At 33.1% G+C, this 21,489-nt stretch overlaps 1 protein-coding gene across 1 annotated transcript; it reads left to right on the top strand.

The window, feature by feature from the left end:
• Window positions 1–535: 535 nt before the first annotated feature.
• Window positions 536–20,865, top strand: HELRODRAFT_66727 (hypothetical protein; the record flags this gene model as incomplete). The annotated part of the gene is made up of 7 exons (XM_009024209.1): window positions 536–608; window positions 7,083–7,248; window positions 10,666–10,847; window positions 10,918–11,087; window positions 12,595–12,648; window positions 15,207–15,273; window positions 20,723–20,865. The coding sequence occupies 7 exons, from the start codon at window positions 536–538 to the stop codon at window positions 20,863–20,865; spliced, it is 855 nt and encodes a 284-aa protein (XP_009022457.1).
• Between the last annotated feature and the right edge of the window lie 624 nt (window positions 20,866–21,489).

Genomic DNA, 21,489 nt, shown 5'->3' with positions numbered 1-21,489 from the left:
GAATCTGAATTGATTAATTATAAATATCTACTATTCTCTAAACACTCTACTTTTCTTAGAAATTCCATAACATCTGCTTCAACATATCAGAACAGATCTCAAGTCCTATTTGTTTGTAAATTTCACTAAAGAGCGCTGTTGAGCATCGTGGAACAAGAGCTAATTGATTATTAGCTGATTGATTGATTATTAGCATTTACTTTTAAAATCGTGAAAATTATCGCCATTTACCTTTAAATTTTTTCCACTTTTCATTACTATCTCTATTAAGCTAATGTAATATGTATATATTATATATAATATCTAAGATCAAACTTTTCGTTAAAATCTTTCGTTAAAATCCTCAGATTCATATTTAAACTGGGTTGCACTTTTAAGCTGTTTTTCAGTTTTTGTCTTCCACTTTTGACTTTTCTGTCTTCATGTAAGTAGATTTAAGATTGGTATTGTATTTTAAATTTTTTTTTTATATTTGTTTTATTAATATTATTTGTGTAACGTACAATGCAGTGGGGTAGCGGCTGAATTCTGAAAGATGAAGAAAGTGGTTTGTGCTATTTCAGGAGGAGTGGATAGTGCTGTTGCTGCTTATCTGTTGAAAAAACAAGGTAATTATTAATATTAAAATTATTTATATACAAATTTGAATAATTAATAATACAAGATGCACGAGAAAAAAATGCATGAAAAAAAATTTTCAACTTTATTCTCATAATCTGCATTAGCAACCCAAGAAACCAAATTTATATTTTATAAATTTATATATTATATAATTATAATATATGATTATCATTATATATAATAGCTATATACCAATTTCTTCATCTTCTTCCAAAATCAAGTTTGTCACATGGGGAACTTCTTTTATCAAATCATTGTTATTTGTTTGAGCATTGTTTAACTCCTTCTTCAATGATTCAATTTTATCTATTTGTTCTTTTATTTTAGATTTATAATTTTCCATTAGCTTGTTTTTATGTTTTATTGTTTGAGCTCTGTTCAATTTAATATTTTTCAATTTTTTATATAGATAACTAGTAAAAAAATTAGTCTGCCCTTTTTCTCTTTCCTGATACAGTTTTGCTTTCCACGAGTTGATGGATGACTTTCTTTTGGATCTCAAACGCCTCAAAACATCATTCTGTGCTTTCAAACTGGCAATCTTTTGTTTGGAACCTATCTTCATACCTAAAATAACTTTTCTATATTTTTTAACTGGAGAATTTTTTTTTTAATTGGAGAATTTTTTTATGTAACAATTTTGCAATGTTTTGTGATTGTTTGATTGGTCTTATTATAAGGTTCAATTGGCTGAATATGAAATGAGCTGCTCACATATTCAACCAATTTGTTCCAATCTCTGTTAATTTTTTTAAATTTGTTAATAATTTGATATGATTTTTTAATCCAATTTAATAAATATATAAAATTATCATAAATTAAAATGTAAAGTTTTTAATTTTGCCTATTTTGAATTTTTTCTTCCTTGTTTTATGACCAAGTAATTCTTCAATGGTTCTGGTGGGTTGGCGTTATTCGTTCTTTGCCTCTTTTCTGAAAAAGCTAATGTTACGTTATTTATTCTTGTCAAGGATTTACTCTCAGTGATGGCCATCACTTCATAAATAAATTGATCACTCAATTTTTTTATTGACTCTTTTTTATAAATTTTTTTGAGTCTTTTTTAAAATTTAATAAGTTCTCTGTACTCGACTCAACTTTGTTTTTTTTCCAAACCAATGAAGACGACTAAAACAATCTACGTTTTTTTTCAATATATTTGTATTGTGAAGGCAACTCAAAATCGTAACGTCTGCACAACTTGAAGAAGTTAAAACTTTAGTAAGTAAAAAAAAATCACAAATAAGATTCTGTTTTTTGTATTTACGTTTAATCCATATTTTATATATAACTTTTATTTACAATCTTTCAGTTACAATTGCTATAAAACCAGAACCTTTTGGTAAACGTTTCACACTGCACATTTCAAATGTCTCCTTTCGGACATCCGTCACACTGCACCCAATCAGTCTTTGAATTTTGATTAAAGGAGTGATGAGAAAAATCAGCATACACACAAACCCAACTTTTACTCTGCACAGTTTATCGATTTCTGTACTATTGCCCATGTACTGTCGTAAAAATATCATTTCACTGTTACGAGTTTTCTTGAAAAATTAAATAGTTTGAACAGTTAGTTGGCATGTGGAATAGGTATATTATGTGTATGAAAATGCAGCTAAAAGTGTAGGAATTGTTTTTTTTTTGGTTTTCAAGCTCAACCACTTTTTGTCGTTTGTAGTAAAAGCTTCAGCTTTTGTTGGCGTGTAGCTATGGCAAATAGAGGATAGTGTTTCATCCATTGGAATGGTCGAATTGCTCTATATAATTAATTTCAATTGGTTGTTATCATTGTTGTAACCCTTGGAATGCTCGTTACTACCAACACCATAGTTATAACTTCAATGATCTCTATATTTCCAACACTAGTGTTGTTGCTTCAAACGATCGTCAAGTGTTTGTTATTCCGTAGGTTCAAGATTTCCGATAGATGAACACAACTACTTCAAACTAAAACTTTGTTGAACATTTATTTGAATGCCAACAGTAATTAGAAACACTTCAAACTAAAACTTTGTTGAACATTTATTTGAATGCCAACAGTAATTAGAAACACTAAACTAATCCAAGTAACTACACTAATCAAACTTACAACTTAGCATAAAATCTAGCTACAAACCGTCTCCCCGCAGGACCTCTACGGTAGATTTTTACAATCAAAAGATTCGATATCTTTTTACGATCTTCTGTGGTTTACAATCCAAAGATTATAAATATAGCAAAAATAACAATAATTAACATGACTAATAATATAACGTATTTTGATCATTCCAGCGGTTATAACTAACCTCACCTTTGTCTGTTAGTCCGTAATATAGGCGTTATTTTCTCATTCCGATGAATAGGGGGCTAATCTATCCAAATGAACAATCTTCATCTTTGCTCGCTGTCTCATTTTTTTTGGATCCTGTAAACTATGTCATTTATTCTTTTAATGACCCTGTACTAGCCTTCCCAATTTCTTTGGAGTTTCGGACATTGCCCTTTTCCGCCCCGGGAGTTGTACAGCCAGACCAGTCATTTTCGTTTTAACCTTGATGTGGTACCGTGTTTTGGTCTTGTCCATGCTTTCGTTGACCTCTACCGGGCATTTTCCAACAATGATACTAGGTATTTTGGACGTCGGAGTAAGTTCCACCAGGACAATTTGTCGGCTGTCACATTCACTGTTTTTACTGTATTACACTTTCTTTAAACCCTAAGCTATTGCCTTTGATGTTGTATCGTGTTTTGGTCTTGTGCATTATTTCGTTGACCTCTACCGGGAATTTTCCAAAATGATATCCTGTATTTTGAACGTCGGAGTTTTTCTGTTTTGCTCAAATGATGTTTTCTGGCAGACATGGTATTACAATATCATCATCGACCTCTACCTGGGTACATATTGACTGACTGTTTCTCATCATCACTTCCGTGTTTTTCCATCTTAATACTCGTTTTTCTAGATCTAAGTGGAAGCCGTACTTTATCATCAATTCGATGACCAAGCGTAATGTCTAGCACCAGAAACGTGCCCTCAAACTTCAGATCTCTCATTTCTACCATGCAAGATACTTCTCCATATACAGGCACGTTTCTCCAACGTTCGAAGTAGGTACTTGCTAGATTTTTTTAGATCCATTGACATATCTTGTCTAATAAAAGATCTAATTCCTCCTGTATCGATGGTAATTGAACATTTGCGTAGATCTCTCTTTCCTTCTACCCAAAATCATTTCGGTCACAATGCTGTCTTGAAACATGAATAATATTGCTTGCTGGGGGTGTTTGTTTTTCCAGCAAAGTTGGCTTTCACTAGTTTTCCGACGTCTTAGCAGCAGACGTTCCAAACATGGGGCTGGCATCTTTCCGAAAAGCTTCTCTGGGGCCTCTTGCAATACTTTCTGATAAGCCCTTTTTTCCACAGTTCCAGCATTCTGGTGGTTTGTTGTCTCTTGTTGTTGAGACAATCGTTCAACACTAATTCATGGATTTGCCGTATTTTTGTGTCTTTCTTCAATATCAGCTTTGCAGATTCTAGAGTCGTATACTGCTCCAGGATTCTTTTAAGTGTATTTTGAAATTTGCGAATAATTCTTTCTTTAAACAAGTTTGTGTTTGAAGCAATTTTTTATCTATCAGAAATCTTGAACCTAACTTGTTGGTTGTTACAACTAGTGTGAATTTCGTATCAAATGTTTCCCGTTTTGCTTTTGTTTAATTTTGCCAAAGTTTTTCGATTTTATTTCCGTTTCAACTTTTGAAAATTTTTTAGTTCCAGTTCTTATACCGTTTGGTAAATTATACCGTTTTGTAAATTTTAAAATAAACATAATTATGAAACGTATTCTTTCTTCCTCGTGCCTTATCCTTTCAAAACATTGGCGACTGTCGACCTCCACAAAACCCAACTTTGTAGTAGTTAAAATGTGATGATATTCAACAAGTGATACAAGTACCTCACGAGCGTAAATCTCTTCTCCTGCAATCTCTCCAGTAGTTGTTAGATTTTCTATTCCTTCCTTCCGCATGATGTGATCAAAAAAACTTCAATTGCCCCCACTGGATTATTTGTGGTAATTTTCTTTTTTCATAACCGGACTTGTTTTAATACATTCTTATTGGAGAAAATTTTCTAGCAAAACATATTTATTTTAAGACAAATGCTGTTTAAGGAAAAAAATCAATTGTTCATAGTGTATATGAATATGCGCGCAAACCACACATCATACACATTGCATATGATAGGCGGGGATCTTTTCTCTTGTTTTTATTCGAAGCAGGCCACTGCACACTAGGGTTATGACTTTTCGCTAACCCCATATTGGAATAGCAGGAAAAGATGAGTTTTAGCACCAGATTAACAAATATGTTCATTTCAGATGTCAAGAAAAAAGTTCCCCCACCAAACCATTTTTCTACCGAGCCTTATTATAACCAGTAATGCATAGAAAATTTTCTAGCAAAACATATTTATTTTAAGACAAATGCTGTTTAAGGAAAAAAATCAATTGTTCATAGTGTATATGAATACGCGCGCAAACCACACATCATACACATTGCATATGATAGGCGGGGATCTCTTTGTATTCGAACCCAGTCATTGCAATAGCAAGACCAGCCTTTAACCATTGAGCCATCACGCCGCCCAAGTTACAAGCAAGTTACCTGGACTGAGACAGTTCAAACAGATGTGATGTTACATTGCTAAAAAAGAGTTTTCTATTTTGATCTAATGTTTTCTTTATGCAGTGCGGCTTAAAAAAGATGTTTCTATATGCAGTGCGGTCGATTTTTTTCTTAATTTTTTTGGTTAATATTATTCACTTTAAACGCAAAAATTTACGCATGCATAATTGAAAATTATAAATTTTGATATTGGTCAAAATGATAGGAACGTTTTCATTTCAAAGTTTTAATCAGCAAATCTAACTTCATAAGGACATTAAAATGACTAATGCTGTTTTTGTTCACATTAGACGCGCTTTTTTGGGTGATTTAAAATCGATTAAAATCGTTTTTTCAAATTGGTAGAGGTAAACAATTGAATATGGAACAACGGATTCATATTTTTACATTAACAACCTAAAATCCAAAAATTATAGCTAAGAACATGGTTTAATCGTTGTTAGACTAGTAACCTGTACTGAGACTGTTCAAACAGATGTGATGTGACATGCATTATTGGTAAAACTGTAAAAAGATGCTTAAAGATGTACAATTATTTAAAATTTGAATACAAACTTAGATCATCGCCACTTAACAAATTTCATAAAAACCAGCGATTGGAATGGGCAAAAAAAGATAACGTTAGAGATGAAAAATAAAAAGTTGTCTCGATGACCCAGATGGCAATCAATTCTATTGGCATGATGAAAGAAGAGAAAAAAAGATTTTTTTAGAAGCAACTAGGAAAAGGATCCGTCATGGTTTATGATGCTTCTTCAGCAAGGGAAAAAGCCAACTGTAAATACTTTCAGGACACCAAAACTTTCAAGCATATATGAATATACTCTCACAAGCATGCTCCGTTTGCACAGTCAAAACATGGCAAAAAGCTCATACATCAACATTTTCTGCTAATGGAAGGCAGTTTCGAAATGTTGCAGACTTATAAAATGAAATTTTAAGGCGATGAGACAAAATTGATGACAAATTCTAGAAATCTCTCATTAGTTCAATGAATTCAAGATTCATTGATGTAATTTAAAATAAAGGAAACAAATTTGGCTTAAAACTTTTTTCATGTTACATTTTTTGCTTTTCGTTTTGCCCTAACATTTTTCAGTGATCTAAGACTTGTGACGTTTATCAAAAATAAATTAACATTATAATTGTTTAAATGCCCTAACATTAAAATCGTTGTTTTTCAGTAATCTAAGACTTGTGACGTTTATCAAAAATAAATTAACATTATAATTGTTTAAATGCTGGTAAAATAAGCTGTGAACATTTTTTTTATGTGGCCAAATTGTTTTTAATAAAAGTGAAAAGTTCCTATCATTTTTAGCCGCGCTACAGTATATACTAGTTGACCCAGCGAACTTTGTATCACCTATAAAAATGTAAATCACTAAGTTCAATATTTAAAACTTTTCAAAATGAATATTAATATAATTAATATAATCATTTAGTCCGACTTAGAAATAATAAAATATTCTGAGTTCCATTTATCAAAATAGTTAATCAACATTTTCACGGAGAATCCGAAAATTCATCCTAAAATTGATTAGAAAAAGCGAAAATCAGTTCAGCCGTTCTTAGATTATAAGCGTTTGTACGTTTTAGACGTTTCTCTTATATTATAAGCAGCACATTTTCTAGAGGTTCGATTTCCTGAAAAGTGACTATTACTCAGACTTGACACCTTGTGGACAACATTATTGCATCAATATTGTATATTATTACAAATAATTTTAATGAAATTAACTGATTAATATATTGGTTTTAGAATAATAAACATCGCTATAAAATATAAACAGGTTTTCAAACCATTGGATTATTCATGAAAAATTGGGATTTGTTGGATGAACATAGTGGTTGCAGCAACCAAAAAGATGCCCACGATGCAGCTTTAATTTGTCGAAAATTAAATATACCATATGTGGAAATGAGTTTTGCTAAAGAATATTGGAATGATGTTTTTAGGTTTTTTTCAAAATATATTCTTCAATTTATACCTTTAAAATCTTGAATTTTCGAAATACATAACTTTTCCATTAAGAAGTAAACAATTTCTTGAATGTTGAATTTCAACTAAATTTTTTTTTGAAAAACGGTTGTTATTTAATATTTTATTTAATTAATTTTATAATTAAATTAATTTTTTAAAATTAAATTATATATTAACTTGCTATTGATAATATGATTTTATTTGCTCCTCCATTAAAAACAGAAATAATAAAAGAAAACCAGAATTACCATAATAGATTTAGTAGGCAAAATCACGATGTATGGCCACCTAGACTTATAAAATTATAATAGAGAAAATGTATTTATATGTTACATTATTAATATTATAAAAATTAAAAGAAAATGATGGTTTTATATTTTATGCCAGAAATCAATCAATCTTCGTTTAGCGTCCAGAGACTCAGTTTCCCGAGGTAGGACGTTGTTTTCTTTGCCATCAACTTTTTGCGCCAAATTGAACGATCAGTTGTATCCATTTCATTTAAATTAAGAGCTTTTATGTCTTGCGATTGTTTGCGACCAGGACTTATTTGGACGGCCTTGGGACGTGTGCCAAGTACTTCAACATCTGCAAGAGAAGTTATGGCATAGTTTCCACTTCGTTTGACATGACCAAACCACCGCAGACGGTGTTGCCGGCATTCGTCCTTTATATCATCTAAACCAGCACGACGCAGGATTTCGGTAGATTTGATGTGGTCCTTCAGACTAATTCGTTGCATCCATCGGAGCATTTTCATGTCGGTTCGTTGGAGTTGTTGTTCCAGTTTGGTTGTCATTAGCCATGTTTCTGCACCATATAACAAGACCGGACGTATCACAGATTTATAAAGTCTTGATAGTAGTAGTAGTGGTAGTGGGATGTCACGCCGCATCAACATAGAGGCAAGAAGATGCCATTTATTTGAGGCTGCAAGTATGCAAGTCAGCTGTGCCAGTACAATCTAGAACATCTCCTAGATATTGAAACAATGTGACTTTCTCTACCTTAATGGCTTCAAAAACAGTGCTATTTCAAATTTGTTGTTGCGTATTAATGCAAGCAGGACAAACAAAATTAGACACTTTAGATATACCAATTATTTTTGAACAACGTTTGTGACACCACTGGTTACACTGCTGACACTTGATTGAATTGTTACCTACACCACTTTACAAACTGAACAGGGCCATCGTCCAATAACGGTGGATTGGATGGGTTCACCAGTGTTCATTGCTTTGGTGTTGCTGATGTTGACTTTAAATCCATGATCGGCCAGTCTGGTATTCCAATCTTCAAATATCTGTGCTGAATTCTGCTCAGATGTTAAAAATGATATCATCAGCATATGTTAGATTCCAAATGTCACCAGTGCGTATCGGTTTTGTGATTTCTTCCATCACAGTTATTAATAACAGTGGACTGAGAATCGAGCCTTGGTGAACTCAAACGCCGATGTCAAATGCATCTGTGTTTCCAACCGTTGTGCTGACAGAGTTTTAGTATTTGCATACATTTCCATCTCAAGTCGAACAAGATATTCTGGAATGAGTTGTCAACGTAGACTCCACCTGATTGCTTCACAGGGATTTCGATCAAATGCTTTTTCAAAGTCTACAAAAATGTGTGATAGTTGTTGATGCTTTGCGAGGTACTTCTCTTGCAGTTGCCGAAGGATGTGAATTGCATCAATTGTTGATTTCTCCGCTAAGAACCAAATTGATAATTTCCGATTGTGATGCACGACGTTAATCTTGTCTCAATAATTTTCTCGAAAATTTTCAGGGAGTGTTCTAACAGACGTATACCCCGATATCGTGAACAGTTCAATAGATCACCTTTGCCTTTATATAGCGGAACTCTCATGCTATAGTTCTATTCTGTCGGCATTGAGCAATTTCTCCATACTTCACAGCAAAGTTGTAGTAACGTTTGAATACCTGCAGTACTAGGGGCTTCTGTAAGCTCCTCTTCAGTGATGTCTGGAATCGGGCCTTCGATGGGTAGAGCGTCAAAGTTGACATTGATAGGATTTGTTTCATTTAACAGACGGTTTATGTATTTTCTCCACTGTAGCTTGATCTCATCTTGTTCAAGAACCATCTCATTTTTGTCGTTTCAAGTATGTCTTTTTTCGTACGCTTTGCTTGTTTTGCTATACGATACAGAGATTTCATTATTTCACCTTTGTTTTTAGTGAGCCACTCTCTGCACTGATCTGTCCGAGCCAGTACGACTCGACGTCATGCATAGTTGTTCTTCTCATCAACCGACTTTGATTTTTGCCATTGCTTGTATGCAGCATTCTTTTTAGCTATTGCATTTTGTGCACTGTCATTCCACCACCAAGTGTCCCGTTCATGCTGACGTTTTGTACCAGTTTTTCCACAAACTGTAGTTGCAGCGTTTATCAAAACGGTTTTGTATGTACTCCAAGCTTGTATCTATTAAGCCAGAAAAATCTGTTTAAATTTCCAATCAATCTTGAAATAATGTTGATCATTTGTTGACATCTAATAATATACCTATTTAGATTAATAAATATTATTAAATGCCACAAAATATTATTTTTGAAATGTAGAAAAATTGATGCATCTGACGATATCGATTACTCAAAAACAATGTTTTTTCCTTCTTCGTTAAAATGATACTAATGGGATAACTGACAGAGACCAATCGCTAAATTCATTTTGTCTTCGCGTCGAGTTGACAGCAAATTTTCTGGCCGGAGTTTCTCCACGTCAATGAATGGTATTTTGGAAGCAACAACGATCCAAGTGTTGTTGAGCCAATTTTATTTGAAAAGGAAGAGGATGGCGACAAAGGTATTAACTTTTATAGAGCGCTGTAGAAAATTTTATTAAAATGCGCTATATAAATGCTTAAATATGCTTACTTTTAATAATATATCCGCTTTCTTTTTTATTTGTGGTTTTTATTTGTGGTTTTAACATTAAGCCTGTGGTTAGATAAATCAACTTTTTGAATCTTGAAAAACTTCATTTTCTAGCGCTCAAAATCTCTTATTTTCAATTATGAATATTGAAAGTTTTTTTGAAAAATAATTTTTTTCTTTTTGTAATGTAAATGATGTACCTTAATTTTGCGTGCCTGATTTGCGTTGTTATAAGAATTTTTTTAAAAATAATATTAATTGAAGCAGAAAATATTTTGCAAAGTTTTTTAATAATTTAATAAGTTAATTCAGTTTAGTTAATTTTAATGTTACATTTTAAATTAAATACCTTTTATAATTATCCGCTATGATGAATTTATTAATTATTAATAACATAATAGCTAAAGTAAAAATTACATGGTTAAAATATATTTTAGTTAATTTTGATTAGTATTATAAATTTTTTTGATAATTAATTATATATTTCTAATTTAAGTGAATTAATTCGCGGATACATCAACGGAAAATCACCAAATCCAGATGTTTTATGTAACAAACAAATAAAGTTTGGATATTTTTTAAAGTACGCCGTTAATAATCTCGGAGCTGACGCTATTGCTACAGGTCATTACGCTAAAAACAGTTGGGGCCAATTTTTGCAAAATCATAATTTTGAAGGTTAATATTTTGTAACTTTTATATTCTTTTTCAAATATTTATATGTTCCTTTATATCATGATTTTAGGAGCCAAACTTTTGAAAGCCAATGATGCATGTAAAGATCAAACACTTTTTCTTTCACAAATTTCGCAAAGTTCCTTACAAAAATCAATGTTTCCTATTGGTTGCTATAAAAAAGCATCAGTGAAACAGATAGCTTCAGATATAGGATTGGATTTTATTGCCAAAAAAAAAGAGGTGAATTTGATATTTTCAGTATGTTGATGTTTTTGAATTTTAAAGGAAACCTTTTATTTTCTTGAAACATCAAATAAGGTGAAAAAGATGAAATAAAGAAAATCTAAGTCTAAATAAAGTATTAAAATGTACGATCTCCCTATGCTCATTATCATTGACAAGTACATAAAATATACTTAAAACGGTATCATGTTCTGTTTTTATCGTAGTAGATTCCGTATGACTTGCTGATTGCGGTTTTTTTAAGTTTTTCCTCAAAAGAAATAAGCCATAAAATTTTAACAGTGATAAGTTAAGATTGTTATAAAAACCAGTTAGCAATATTTCAAATGAATTAATAATGATAGAACAATTAATAGAAACATTATTTAAATATGGTTGCTGATTTGCGATTGTATTGTCTGGATGATATTATGTTTGTTTGCTTCATGGCATATCGTCAATTCTAAAATTTCTATTTTGATGTCCCGCAGAATGGCAATGTCTAGACGTAGAGTATTAAACAGATGACATTGGGCGAAATCAGCTACCACCAAATCAGCTAACGCCTGTTTGCAATCATTTGGAGCGTGAAGCTTTAGTTCATTATGATTAGTTCTAACAGTTTATTATGTCTATCTGTGTATCTCGCCAGTGCCGATGTTGAACCGCAATTTAACATTACATGTTTATTCGTCTAACGAACTTTGCATAACGGACACAAGGGTGATGCAGTTTTGCCCCACTTGATAAAATTTGAATCTGTGTGAATTTGTTAAACAAAATATTTTCTGGTGAATTTGTATAGTACTCCTGGTATGTTATTTGTATTCTTTGACTAACGCGATTGATTTGAGTACCACCCTCACACTGAAATTCGAACTTCAAGAAAAGTGAGAAACAACTTTAACGAACTTGTCAGATTTGTTGATTGACGAAGTTGTTTCGCAAAATAAACATTAGATTTTCACGTTGGTGCTGTTTTTAAAATAGCTTCTAATTTTTAATTTAGTTTTTTCAACAATGTCTTTCAGTAGAGTAATGTTATTGCTGCCAAACTTTGCTAGCTAGAGGATCTGAAACAAACCAACCACTTTTTGTTCTTCTCCGCTATCAAATTGTCTAAATTGTCCATTTTAAGTACTACAATTGTAGTACTTAAAATGGACAAGGCATTGCTTACTTAAAATCTCAAGGCATTGCAGTGGTGTGATGTCGACGATCGCTTCTTTGTCTTTCTATTATTATTATTATTATTATTAAGTCCCATGTGCCATTCTATTAGTTATAGGTTTTAAGTTTCTAGCAATAGAATATTTTTTGTTGAATGACCTTGATTAAACATAAGAAAATATTTGTCTGATACGCTGAAATGCTCACATGTCTCAATAAATGTTTTATCTGAGTAAATTCAACTTTTAAATTTTTCTTTACGAAATACGACTCAACCGTTTTTTCTTGTTCAGTTTAAATTTTTAATGTCACTGTTTCACTATTTAAACTGAATAAATATTTTATAAATTATCAGAGTACTGGAATATGTTTTATCGGGAAAAGAAATTTTCAGAAATTCATGCTTGAAGTGATTTTATTTTATAATTATATACATTTTAATAACGTTTTAGTACATATATAATGTTAAAGTTAAACTATAAATTTTGTAAATTTATTGAGTTCTTAATCAGTTATTTTATTCAAAATTTTGCTTTAAAGTAGTTGAATAAAACCTTAGTGCTATAAACCTATAGAAAAGTTACTTACAATCAGGTGCAATTTTACAATTATAATTTTGCAGATTATCGATTATTTTATCTTAGTCGAGTGGTAATGTGGAACTTGCACACGTTGGTGTAAGGCAGATTATACAGGTTAGATCACTGAAACTGCAACTAATGCTTGAATTCTTCGGCTTTACGATCTATGAAATGTTTAAATCACTGTTGTTAAACATTAATAGAGAGCAAACTAACTACTATCGAGTTTTCGAATATCAATACATTTGGTACGAAAATCGCAGCCACCAGAACCCATTTAATGTTTTTTATTTAGTTTTTTTAAATCTTTTAAACATAGGTAGCTGTCAAAACGGTATAACCATATTGTAATCATTTTTTTCATGCAGTCTATCAATCTAACCGGAGGAAGTAACGCGAAGCAATTTGAAGCGGCAAAGAAACCAGAAAGAACAGTTTCGTAACTGATCAGTTACCGAAAAAACATAGGATGTGAAATAATAAACAACGGCGAATCAAGCAAAAGGGTACTCACAGGATATATTAGTATTAGTCGGAAACAAAATTTATTTTTATTTTTGCGCATTACTTCCTCCGGTTGGATTGATTGATTGCATGAAGGTAATGATTACAACGCGGTTATGCCGTTTTGACAGCCACTTATGTTTAAAGGATTTAAAAAACTGAATGATTTGTTTCAGGAATTGAAAAACATTATCAAAATTGGACCAATTAAATTTCAGAATATATAGCTGAATGTAATTTAATTGTGACTGTAGTTTTGATATAATAAAAAGATCAAGGATGTTACTCATACAATGAGTAAGTGGTGATATATTGAAGCAGATTTAGTTCATCAATGACCTCTTGCAGTTCAAAATTGATGGTAACGTGTAGAGTAAAAGTTGAAATAGTTTTTGAAATCATGCAAAAAGTTGGATGTAATTGTAAATGTTTTTCTTTTGCGCTTGCTTCAGAGGTTTCAACGACAAACACACATATATGAATACGCGTGAAAACCACGCATCGTACACATTGCATACGATAGGCGGGCTTCTCTTTGTATTCGAACCCAGTCACTGCAGCAGCAGCCTATAACCATTGAGTCATCACGCCGTGGACTGGCTGTCAAAGGAGCTCGGGTGAATTTGGTGCATTTTTGGTGCACTCACCTTTATCATGACGTGTTAATATATTAATAATAAAGGAGAAACTTGGAAGAGCAATGTCCAGTTTGTTTACATCACGAACATCTGATGGAATCCAGACCAGGCATATTTATTTATTCCATTTCTCTTTAATATGTTTTAGAGATATCGACAACAAACATACAGTACATTTAAATACAAAAGAAACAATGCATCACAGACAATGCATGTGATAGGCTGGGATTTCTTAGTCCGGTCAATGCAATAGCAGTGCCAGGCGTTACGGCATCAAGATGATGATCACGCATTGAATAATGAATTGGAACTGTTTTGCCGCAGATTGAGATTTAGTTGACCAAAACTGATGTATTGTTTTCTGTTGATTGATTGATGTGTCGTCAATTTTTATGGATAGGATTTAGGTTGCTATATATTTAACCTTTTTAAAAAATGTTTTTCTGACACCTCTGACGACGATAACGATGTAGTTATGAAGTTATAAGCAATACGTCAGTTAGGATCGAGTCGAAAGTCGAGGGCGGACTCCGACCGACGAAAGTGCATGTTGAAACGTGCGCAACGTGTTCAAACCATGGTAAATGAGAATTTATCGAGTTAGCAAAACCAACGATTATTTAGATTTATAAACTCGTTAATTTAAAATTATTTATATAATTGTAATTGAAGTTCAATTTAAAGATCGTTTTAGTCGTAGTTCAATTGACTTGAAAGTAAAAAACTATTTAGTTGTTATAATTTAAAAATTGTAAATTTATTTTGAGATAAGTCATGTAAGAAATATAAAATAAAAACTGTTGATATTGTTTTAGCCGTTTGGTTGAATTAATTAATTTACGAGACAAAAATGCACGCCATGTTGCACACACGGGTGCAGGTGCGTTTTATAATTCTTTCGTTTAATAAACCAAGAACTAACCTACATTTAGAAAAAAAGGAAAATAATATTTTCAGTTCCTACCTTTGTATACAAAGATGTTATTATATGGATGGTAGCCCCTAAATCATAGACTTAAAAATTCATTTTATGTGACCCGCGTTTTTTGCTTTTCAATTTCAAACATGTACTTTGGAACCAAGATTTCAGAAGTATTTGCGCAAACATTAGATTTGGCCATTTTTCATTATTTCTAGTCCTAACCTTGAAGTTCAAGTTCAAAAATATAATTGAATAAACATTTAGTTTATTTTTCTAATGTCGCTTCATTTATTTTAAATTAAATAATTATTATTTTCACCAGTATTTGCCAGCTAAAAAAGGTTATTTCATAGATTTTGATGACAATAAAATCATAGGCGAACATCATGGTAACTTCTAAATTTTACATTAGTTTTTAAGATATTTTAGAAATTTGCCTAAAAAAAATTTATGTAAATAAAATTATTTTAATTTTTAACTTTTTATGTAAAACCTTTTTAATCGTTTTTTCCATTTTATATATAATTGTTACAGATATTTTAAATTTTATTTACAAAATTTATTTACCCAATATATCCAATCACGGAGCTCGCACCGTCGCTGAAGAGATTGCCTTGAATTGGATTTGTCGCTATGGTGTGCCTTGAAGTTATCCTCTGGCTAAAGACGAAACTTCAAATTAAGCTCTTGAATTATGCTAAATACTTGGTTTAAATAAAACTAAAACAGACACCCCTCCATATATAGTCCGATTGCATGGTAGAGCTTTTTAGCCAAACACTCATTGAATCAAGTGGCTAAGGTGGTAAGTGAAAACAAATCAACAAATTTCACTATTTTTCATGGTCTTTCTAAGTGTCAGTCACACTATTACCGGGGTAACTCCATCAAAAGCAATTTTTGGTATGACCCTAAGGACCCTGGCGGACTTATAATGTCACCCCACTCGGGATCTCAAAACTGACAACGAACTACGTAGACGACCTTAGACATAAGAAAAAGCACGTAAGAAAAAAAACTAAAACCCGGTATGATTCGAAAGGAATAATGCCGGTTTAAAAAGCAATGACTTGGTCTTGTTATACAACTTCCATAGAAAGAAAGGACGGTCTCTAAAGCTTCAACAAGATTAGTAAGGGGTATACCGAGTCATTTCCCGATTAAATGACGCTGTTTACCGCATTCAAGAACACTGAAAAACACGAGAAAGTTGTTCACAAAGACGAAAATGACATTGATTATTAAAAAGCTATTATAAAATTGAATTATAGAATAAACAGCAAAAGCTATTATAAAATTGAATTATAGAATTACTGCTTAGATTTTGTTTTACTTTGTATGAAAAAACAACAACAATCAAATAGGAAATTATTAAATCAGATGGACTGATTCTGAATCTATACTCACATTTTATTGTAATAACGATTTAATAATGGAACGTTTATGAACATGCATAGAATATTTATTATCACTTATAACTCAAATTGGTTATTTGTAATTAATTTTATGTTTAGTCTGGCATTTGTATGCTGCGTCGGGTCGCTTCATATTCCAAGTATAACAAGGTTACTTTCCTTTGTATCTGTTCCATTGTAGCAATAGTCTGATGAAAACGCTCACCATTTTCGTCTGATTATCAGAGAAGAAGGAAAGATGGGAATGCTGAAGTTCAAAGACATATTACAATCTAATTGTTGATAGTCCGTCTACCAAATCAGCAGAATTTGATGCTTTATGTTTTCAAAAAAATTCCTGTCACACCTGCTTGAATGCATCCCAAGCTGCAAATTCATATTGATCCATAGTTCCAGAAAACTTTTCATCCAACATCAGTTGTCGTATTTGAGCATCACTGATTTTTGGAAATTTGGTCTGTAAATACCGAAATGCTGGTTTGTGGTGATCTAACGCTGTAACTAACTGCTTCATGATGTGAAGATTTGGCAAGATGATCTTCTCTTTCTCCACAAAAGGTTCGTGAATGACGTTATGCGAACCAACTTGGAATGTTTCTCGTTCTGGCCAAGATTTCTTCGTATAATGTTCAGATTTCATCCTTCAATCCCATTTGTAGCGGAAATAAATAAACTTGGTTAAACCAGCCTGTAATTCATTTAGAATAGCCACAATTTATAAATTAGCACATCTGAACCAACGGTGATCTCTGTATTTATTTCTGTCAAGAAATCAATCAATCAATCTTCGTTTAGCGTCCAGAGACCAAGTTTCCCGTTGTTTTTTTTGCCATCAATTTTGGGGCCAAATTAGACGATCAGTTGTAATCATTTCATTTAAATTTAGAGCTTTCATGTCTTGCTCGATTCTTTGCGACCAGGACTTCTTTGAATGGCCTTTGGGACGTGTGCCAGGTATTTCAACATCTGGAAGAGAAGTTATGGCACTGTTTCCACTTTGTTTGACATGACCAAACCACCGCAGACGGTGTTGTCGGCATTCGACCTTTATATCATCTAAACCAGCACAACGCAGGATTTTGGTAGATTTGATGTGGTCCTTTAGACTAATTTGTTGCATCCATCGGAGCATTTTCATGTCGGTTCGATGAAGTTGTTGTTCCAGTGTGGTTGTCATTGGCCATGTTCCTGCACCATATAACAACACCGGACGTATCACAGATTTATAAAGTCTTGATAGTAGTAGTAGTAGTGGGATGTCACGCCGCATCAACATAGAGGCAAGAAGATGCCATTTATTCGAGGCTGCAAGTATGCTTGCTCGAACGGCAGCTTCAGCTGTGCCAGTACAATGTGGAACATCCCCTAGATATTGAAACAATGTGATTTTCTCTACCTTAATGGCTTCAAAAACAGTGCTATTTCAAATTTGTTGTTGCGTATTAATGCAAGCTGGACAAACAAAATTAGACACTTTAGATATACCAATTATTTTTGAACAACGTTTGTCACACCACTGCTGACACTTGATTGAATTGTTACCTACACCAGCTCTACAAACTGAACAGGGCCATCGTCCAATAACGGTGGATTGGATGGGTTCACCAGTGTTCATTGCTTTGGTTTTGCTAATGTTGACTTTAAATCCATGATCGGCCAGTCTGGTATTCCAATCTTCAAACATCTGTGCTGAATTCTGCTCAGATGTTAAAAATGATATCATCAGCATATGTTAGATTCCAAATGTCACCAGTGCGTATCGGTTTTGTGATTGCTTTACGGGGAACTCTATCAAATGCTTTTTCAAGGTCTACAAAAATGTGTGATAGTTGTTGATGCTTTACGAGGTACTTCTCTTGCAGTTGACGAAGGATATAAATTGCATCATTTGTTGATTTCCCCGCTAGGGAACCAAATTGATAATTTCCGATTGTGACGCACGACGTTAATCTTCTCTCAATGAATTTCTTGACAATTTTCAGGGAGTGTTCTAACAGACGTATACTCCGCTATGATAAACAGTTCAATGGATCACCTTTGCCTTTGTATAGCGGAATGTCATGCTACTATGTCTTTTTTCGTACGCTTTGCTTGTTTTGCTATACGATACAGAGATTTCATTTGTTCATCTTTGCTTTTAGTGAGCCATTCTCTGCACTGATCTGTCCGAGCCAGTGCGACTTGACGTCTTGCATAGTTGTTCTTCTCACGGAAAATTTTATGGTCATCGACAGACTTTGATTTTTGCCATTGCTTGTATGCAGCTTTCTCTTCGGCTATTGCATTTTGTACACTGTCATTCTACCACCAAGTGTCCCGTTCATGCTGAAGTTTTGTACCAATTTTCCCACAAACTGTAGTTGCAGCGTTTTGTATGTACTCCAGTCTCTACTGGCTTGCGATTGTTAGTATAACTGTGTTGCGACAATCTGTTGAAATTTTTCTCGATGAATATTGCTTTTCAGCTTTCACATTTTGATTCTCCGAGACATATGTTTAGACTAACCAGGTCTGCCACAAGGAGTCTATGTTGTGCAATACGTGATTCGCTAGGTATAATTTTGACATTTTTGAATAGCCTTCGGTGTTGTTGCTTGACAGCGAAGAAATCAATTTGCGTCCACTTTTGTATGTTGTGAGATAAACAAAACCCGTGACTTGCAGCAAACTCAAGGATGCGGTTGCCATCTTTATTCCGTTCTCCATAGCCAAAACCGCCATGTACGTTGTCAAAACCATCTGTTTTCTCTCCAATGTGGCCATTGAGACCGCCTCCAATCAGGATTGTTTCACGTTTTGGTATTGTTGAGATGGTGTCAAAGAACGCAGCCCAGAAGTCATTTTTCATCTCTTCTGATTCGCCTGCCTGGCAGAAAAAAATAATTGTTGTTTGCTTTTCTAGGCGAAGCTTGATCCACATGAGACGTGAATAAATCCTTTTAATATCCAGTACTTATTGGGCGAGCGGTTCTCTGACAAAAATTCCAACACCATTTTTGGCCGTCTTTTGACCATTCCAGAATAGTTTATATTTTTCTTTGTCTGAGTTGACATGACAGTTACCATTCGATTTCCATCGGGTCTCCTGAAGGCAGCAGATGTCAATATTTTTATGCTCGAGTATTTTTGCGATTTCCATGGTGCGGCCAGTCAGTGATCCAACATTGAGCGTTCCAAGTCTAAGTACCATAGAGGGGCCATTCTGAATTTTTCTGCAACATCCCTCCGCTATATCATACTTGCATACTATCCCTGGATGTATGTACTTGGCACCCCTTGACCACTTATGGCCTGCTGGGGACTAGGGGCCGTTGGTTTTGTTTGTGATGGCATGGAATAATTTGGGGAAAAGTTTTTAAATCCGGATACCCATCCTGACGACAACCACCAGTTTTAAGCGGGTGGCCTAGCCTTTTGCTCAAAAGCACGCAAGGCAGCGTGGATGCAGTTTTTTGTCATGCCCAGGACCATAATTCTGTCAAGAATAAGTGATATATTCACATAATTTTCTCAGGGTTAACGAATATGCTATGGGAATGGAGTAATGCCGGTATAAAGTAATGCTGCTTTGATGCTGTTGAGTGTGCGTCAATAAAAAATTTCACTGAGATGAATCATATTGTATTTCTAGATCAACAGAATCTACTGATGTCATTACAGAAGCAAAGATATTCATCTATAAAGAAGTTTTGCTGAATTAGTCTGGATCGTTTTCTAAATGACTAGACTCTAACATCACCACCCAACTGCCACTGTTTCGTTTCGATCAGTCGCCTTATTGCGGTTGAGATTCATTCATGACGCATTGGAACAGCATGACCAAGATCATATGATCAGTCATCTTGGTCATTGCATCGCAAAATGAATCCCACGAGGAGAGCTCATTTTCAGATGGGTGAGTAACAACCCGAAGCGACTAATTTTTAGGCATTAGTTATCCGCCTTCGCCCTTTCTCTTGTTAATTTAAACAGTTTCGCCACGAGAAAGCCAGGAGTTGGACTGTCAGAAACTATTTGAGACGCACGCCATGTGTGTGTTTTAATTGTGATGAGAGCTTAATCTCATCACCACCTCTGGTTATTACAGTCTTTGAATCCGTTCCAATTATAGTAACTCAAAATCGCTTTGTTCGTTCGTTGCTTGGCCTTCATCCACATTGCCACATAACCAGCCATTATAAGAAAGCAAACGTTCTCATTATAAAAAAAAAAATATGTATCTCTATTTTATAGCAGCAGAAATTACCTAACCTTTTTGTACATTTTATTTATTGCTCATTTAGTAAACTTTGATGGATGGTGATATTTTTTCTTTTTTTTCATGGCAATATTTTAATCACTCAATCAAAAAAAGTGAAAGTGTTTACTATAAGGTACATTTCATGTTTTAAATTTCAATTCTTATTTTTTACCCATATTTTAGGAGTTCAGTTTTGGACAATCGGACAAAGAGCTTTGATTCCTGGAAGAAAGAAACCATATTTTGTGGTTAAAAGAAACCCATCTGATCAATCTATTTTTGTTGTAAGATATTGCGTTTTAATTTATTTATTTATTTATTCATAAAGGCAAAATGTGTGCAGAATTTTTTTAAATTGTTCATATATTTTTTAATTTAAATGTTTTTGTGGATGCGTCAGATGCCACAGATAAAATCTAAGATCTATTTCGACGATATACCGTCAGTGCATTTATTTAATAAAAATTGTTATAGTTTTAATTTAATTAAAAATATATACGTATAAATTCGAAAAAAAACAAGAAATTCAAATGAAAAATTTTAACAATAATTTAAAAAGTTTGAACGATAGTTGTCAAAGCAGCAACAACGCCAAAATTGTGAGGCGCAAAATTAATTCAAATTATTATTATTGTTGTTGTCATTATCATTGTCATTATTATTATTATTATTATGTGCAGGTAGGCAAGAGAGTTGACCAACTTTGTTCAACTCACTGTTTCTTGCACATAACTCGATTATTTTATCGTTTAATTAGTTTTAAAACTGGTTCATTGGTTTTGTAAAATTGTAAGAAATATGGCGATACTTTTAAAAATTAAAATTTACATAGTTTTATATTTAAATTTAGTTTTTTTAATTAACGGCATTTACAGTACTAATACTAATAAATGTCCGTATTGCAGTATAACATTTATCAACGTAGGTCGACATTCCTGGCGTTGTACTAT

Source organism: Helobdella robusta (genome assembly GCF_000326865.2).
Source record: "Helobdella robusta unplaced genomic scaffold HELROscaffold_4, whole genome shotgun sequence".
NCBI lineage: Eukaryota > Metazoa > Annelida > Clitellata > Rhynchobdellida > Glossiphoniidae > Helobdella > Helobdella robusta.
Note: the sequence above shows the minus strand (reverse complement) of the source record. Positions and strands in the feature narration are given on the sequence as shown.